We start from the raw sequence: 5,524 nt of genomic DNA on the forward strand, positions 1-5,524 counted from the left end.
GGACTGTTAGGTAAGTCAGAGTTCTTTATTATAATTATTTTTTCTAAAATGCACTTTTTAAACAGGATAGATCTCAAGTACATTTTAGTTTCAAAAATAATAATAACAATAATATATAAATACTTTCTACAGCATCTAGAAAGGATACATGCTATTTAAACGACAAAAAGTGCGATTTTAAATGTTTTTATTTATCACTTCTACCATTAAAGCTCAAACAGAGTGGAATAAAATGCAAATAAAATGAGTAAATTAATATTACACACACTAAAATTATTTTTAATAAGGTGAATAGAGCAGGGGAGTGTGTGCTGCTTGCACAAACAGTCTGAGGTCTCTGGATAATGGGAAAGTCCCCAGGTTCATGACGTAAACGGCCGGGTGAACTCTGTAAACTGCGGATTAATTTCGTCTGCTGTGATAAGGTCCGGGCATTAGGAGTTGCAGAAGTAGCGGATTTAAAAACTTTCTGTCTGCTAGTCTGTTCGTCGAAATAGCACTTCATGAAGAGTCCCTGACTATCAAAAGGGGAAAATATGGCTTTTTAAACTGTGACTGTCTTCCTCCTCACCGTAAAGCTTCCCGTGCTTTGCTCCAACAGACTATTCAGAAACTATGGGGTGAGTAAAACTGCTTTCCAGCTTCGGGAGAAAGTTCGGAGAATAATGTCTTCGTTCAGCTAACAAATCAGTTTGCACGCTGTTTAAAGTTAAATTACATTGTAACTCAATTCTGCTGTTAATTTACATGCTTTACGGACTATTTTGCGCCATTATTACTGTTTTAAAGCGACCATGTGAAAGTTATTTTTTGCTGTCTTAAAGGGTGAATTTATTTGATTTTTGTTTACAAATAATATTCTGGAAAATAACTTTCTTTATAATAGTAGTGATGTAAACTCTGTGAAAATGTCATTCAACTAATTAAAAAGTCTTTATCACGTTTTTAATAAAAAAATTAAATTATCATTTTATCATGATCTATTATTTGTCAAAGTATGTCAAGTTGCTGTTTTTCCACCATATTTCTTAATAATTATGTTGTTGTGACATAAATTAATAATGACTTCACAGCATGAGGTGGCAGGTAAATAGAAAAGTCAATAAATAATTAACTTATTAAACTTAGTAGAACTATATTAAAATATTAAAAGTAATTATTTTTATGTTTTTGATGAATTAGTAAGTGCTTCATATGATGAAATTGGTCATTTACAGGCTAAATAAAAAAAAATCAGGTTTGTTAATTTTGTTATTTTTTTCTCTCCACAGGTCTTCAGGTGTTTCAACAATTATTTTATCCAGCCAGTGCACGGTTTGTGCTTTTGAACAATTTAATCGAAGCAGACGACACAATGGCGGCATCGATCCTTCGCAGCAAAATTCCTCCCATTTCCACAGGCGAGCTCGGCGCTCCCCCTCTCCGACAGGCTAGCCACAGCCAATCACGGCCGAGGTCGGGGGCGGAGTCAGCGGAGAGGCAGCACTTAATTGGTGAGTTTTGCCAAGACGCTTTTTTATTTTTCCACATCCCGAGGTCGGAGCCGCAGTGCAGCACGGGGCTAATGTCGTACAGTGAGTACAGCTAAGTGGATATTTATCGAATGCAGACGATGCTGTTCAATCATTTTCAGATGATCGGTTAGTTGTTCACTTGGATTTATCGGATGTATTGATTGCTTTTAAGCTTATTGTTTTTTTTGTTTTTTTTACATTTACCCTCTTTACCTTGCGTGATTTAAGATTATTTTTCTGAATTTGTAGATTTTATTTCAGTTATTCTGCACAAAGAGATGAGTGAAAAAATGGATTGCTTTACTCATTTTATGATTATTTTTAATTTGTTATAGGTGATGGTCACTCAGATTGGATGACGGAAAAAGTTGATTTGTCTTCATTTGTGTCGACGACCGAGTCTTCTCCCAGCTCATCCCTTCCACCCTCGCCGTTAGAACAAGATGTCAAGGTGCCCTCGGATCTGGAGGTCATGACCTCTCTACTGCAGGAGGAGCTGGCTCAGCTGGAGGACTACTTCCGCTCCGAGTCCACATCCACAACAAACAAGTTGGAGAAATCCTCAAAATGTGACAAGGGTGCCCCAGCCATGGGCTCCCAGTCTTATTATCAGTTACCCTATGGCTCGTATGGGACCAGCCAATCAGAAACCAGCCCTGTGGTTGTTACCTTGGCAACAGGGGAGCTGGACCTGGCCAGCTTCTGTGGCGGTCCCATCGGCAGAACCAAAATCGCCCGACCCGCTCCTTACAACTACCACCACCGCTACCACCACAACAATGGGCGAAGAATCATCAGCGAGGCAGTGAAAGTCGGGGAGGAAGTTGGACTTGATACTTGGGGCTCAAGGGGAAGTTACTCAGGAAGCACAGAGTTGTCTGTGAACCACTACTCCACACTGAAAACAGTGAGCAAGAACAGCCTCGGTACCGTCAAGAAGGTGAGAGAATGTGCTTTATCGTTGAAGGAAGAGGAGAGTTATTGTTTTTCAGAAGGAATGTTTTGCAGCGAAGAGATTGCTCGAGGTTTTTGTCTTGGTGGCTCGTACGACAGCCACCACAAGAGAGAGGGACAGTTGATGCACAATGTGAAGGTAAATGTAAGTTATGACAGCACGGGGCTTGAGGTCTTGCACTGCAGTAAAGATGGAGGACTTTCTGGGAGTATTCCCCAAGAGACAATGGTGGCCGGTGACGGCTACTTCCACCAGTCCATGGCCAGCACAGAGCCTTACCATAGCTTTATAGGTGACCTAGATCAGCCGTCACAAGCACAGGCTGTAGAGCCCCAACATGGCCACTACCTCTATCCAGAATGCCTTGCAGACCAAAGCTACGAATGTCTGTCCAGAGGGGACGGTGAGGGGTCACTGATGGGTGCCCCGATCCACCGCCCCATCCAGCGGCTAAAGGATGAGCACTGCTCGGTGAAGCCAGCTCTGGTGATGGGCACCGTGGAAGGCGGCACTGGAGAGAGAAAGCAGAAGAAGAGAGACCAGAACAAAACTGCTGCTCACAGGTAAACAATTGCATTTTTTCTTTCTTAAATTTTCGTATTTATTCAATGAATCAAGGCATGAAAGTAGGTGCTAAAGAAAAAAAAAATGTTCTTACTCTTTATTAAAGCATCATAAACATCTAAAAATGGCTCATGTAGTCAGAAGTCTCCTGACCAAAATTAGAGAAAATGTACAAATATTGCACTTCATATTAAAATCGACGGGATAATGACATTATATTCTTGTTTTTTTTTGTGTATCAATCAGTTGATAATATCTCAAAACTTGCTGTTTCACTTTGCAACTTCACTGTGACAAGAGTGTTACATAAAGCACTGCTTTAAATGTCCTGCAGAGTGTAGGAGGGGAAATGGAAAGTCCCTCACTGCCTGCCAAATTCAGCCCCACCTAACATTTCTATAAGTCTGGTTTGTCTGTGTGTGTGTGTGTGTGTGTGTGTTTTTCTCTCATTCACATCTGTGTAAAAAGGGTAGAAAACGTCTTTGGAAACAGAAGAAGTAGAGTTAGGCAGTAGGTGAAACAAACATCATGTTATCTCAGGGGAGGGATGTCTGAGCCGTGTGTGTAATCCACCCAAAGTAGCTCAAAGGTCACGCTCACTTTAGTCATGAATAAAGATGCAAGACAGCAAAAAACCTGTCAAAGCAGCAGCCAAACGCGGTCTCTTGTGTTGCAGGTACAGGCTGCGTAAGAGGGCGGAGCTGGACTCTCTGGAGGAGGAGCTGCACGGCCTCGAGGGGCAGAACCGGGAGCTTCGTGACAAGGCGGAGTCGGTGGAGCGAGAAATCCAGTATGTCAAAGATTTACTGATCGAGGTCTACAAGGCTCGCAGTCAGCGGCTCAAACAAGATGGCAGTGCCTAAAACGCCCACGCTGACCTCACCTCGAAACCTCCCAGCCAGCACCAAGAGAAGATCAAAGTCAAGAGCACCAACTGGTTTTTGTCTCACAGGAATGAAATGGTAGTTGCATGATTTTGGTAGTTCTTTTCTAAAAAAAAAAAAATTGTTCCAAGAGGATGGCCGAACAAAAAACACACCTTTCCTAAAAAAACAAAAGAAAAGGAGATGTTTCCAAATGGGTGACTAAACTATAACAAGCCTTAGTGAGGTGGCTCCTGGAGGAGATGCTGAACTTGTCCGTGACCACTGTGATCCGAACTGCACTCACAGCCTTGTGATGACTGAGTTTGCGCTTGCAATGATTGATCGTTTACAAAATGCTCTTTGAATTAGTAGTAGTGATGGAATTTGCTTGTGGTTTTTGTGACACACGTTGGCAGCATCAAGGCAGATCCATGCTAAATATATATTTTATTTTATATTTTATTTTTACTTAATAATGCTCATTTATCCTTTGCTTTAAAACAATCAACTGAATAAAGGGATTGCTGGAAAAAAAAGTGTGTAACATGCTCTACAAATATTCATTATCTGCAACATTTACAGAATTTGTATTGCTAAAATGTTGAGTATTTACACTTCTTTACCCCACTGAAATACCCAATGCATGTTTGATTTTGGAAAAGCATGTGCGAGTGTTATTTGAAGGCAATATTCTGTTAACTGCATGGCTTCAAGATCTCCACCGCGTCAATTTAACTGAGTTATTCTTCTCATCAGCTGGCGAGTTTTTTCCCCCGTCGGTGTGATTCATGCTCAGGTTTTGTTTTTTTTTCAGCTCTGAGAAACACAGAAACATTCACTGGCTTTTTTCCTTTTTCTCTTCTCTTCTCTCTCGGCTGTATTTCGCGAACAAACAATCACCTGTTGACGCAACAATAAATTGTTGTTGGGTAACGGTACGACTTCATGGGAATTTTGTTTTCAATTGATCAATTTGATGTATCTGAAATTCAGGTCCTTTTAATAATAATCGATGTCAATGTCAGGAAATTCTACATCAGGTAAATTACAGCCAAATAAACCAGTTATGTAGTATCATTGATCTCTGCCTTTGGACTGTTTTTCACTGCATGCTTCTCATTATGCATTCATTCTGCAGCCATTCAAACGCCTTGCAACCAACAAATGTCATGAAGAGCACTCAGAAACAGCACACACACAGAATAAGAAGAGGGTGGGATTAAGAGATAGAGACAGATGCCGATTAAACCCTCTCTGCCCCTCCCATCTAGTCTGTGCCCTGCCCCATAACTGCTGCTTCCAGCCCTCTTTTTTGGCTGCAATGCAGTCAAGAGTCCAAGTGATTTCCCAGGATTCACCGCTGGACGGCAGCACAACAAGGCAACGCAGCTTTGACTGACACCTGACCATTCTGCAACAAAACAACCTGTTTCCCTTTGGATTCAAGAGCTAGGATTGAGTCCAAACAGTGAGGGGAAATATGTTTAGAGAAATACTATTAGTACTTCAATGTTATTTTTCCCAATATTTCACCACTTTGTTCCTGCACTACGATCGAGCCCCAGGGCTCAGCGCAGTGATATCAAGCTCCGGCAGTCAACAGACAACATAAGTTGCCTATCTCA

General features: G+C 41.3%; 1 protein-coding gene across 2 annotated transcripts; it reads left to right on the forward strand.

The window, feature by feature from the left end:
* The first annotated feature begins 403 nt into the window (after positions 1 to 403).
* On the forward strand, positions 404 to 4,980 carry LOC131970499 (uncharacterized). 2 transcript variants are annotated; one of them, XM_059331909.1, is made up of 4 exons: positions 404 to 620; positions 1,272 to 1,493; positions 1,850 to 3,032; positions 3,710 to 4,980. In XM_059331909.1, exons 2-4 carry the CDS (start codon positions 1,355 to 1,357, stop codon positions 3,894 to 3,896), a joined length of 1,509 nt encoding a protein of 502 aa, XP_059187892.1. In that variant the 5' UTR covers positions 404 to 620; positions 1,272 to 1,354; the 3' UTR covers positions 3,897 to 4,980. The 2 variants fall into 2 exon arrangements, with proteins under 2 accessions (XP_059187892.1, XP_059187893.1); XM_059331910.1 differs by lacking the exons at positions 404 to 620; positions 1,272 to 1,493 and adding an exon at positions 1,540 to 1,640.
* The last annotated feature ends 544 nt before the right edge of the window (positions 4,981 to 5,524 follow it).

The sequence above is a fragment of the Centropristis striata genome, chromosome 4 (genome assembly GCF_030273125.1).
Source record: "Centropristis striata isolate RG_2023a ecotype Rhode Island chromosome 4, C.striata_1.0, whole genome shotgun sequence".
NCBI lineage: Eukaryota > Metazoa > Chordata > Actinopteri > Perciformes > Serranidae > Centropristis > Centropristis striata.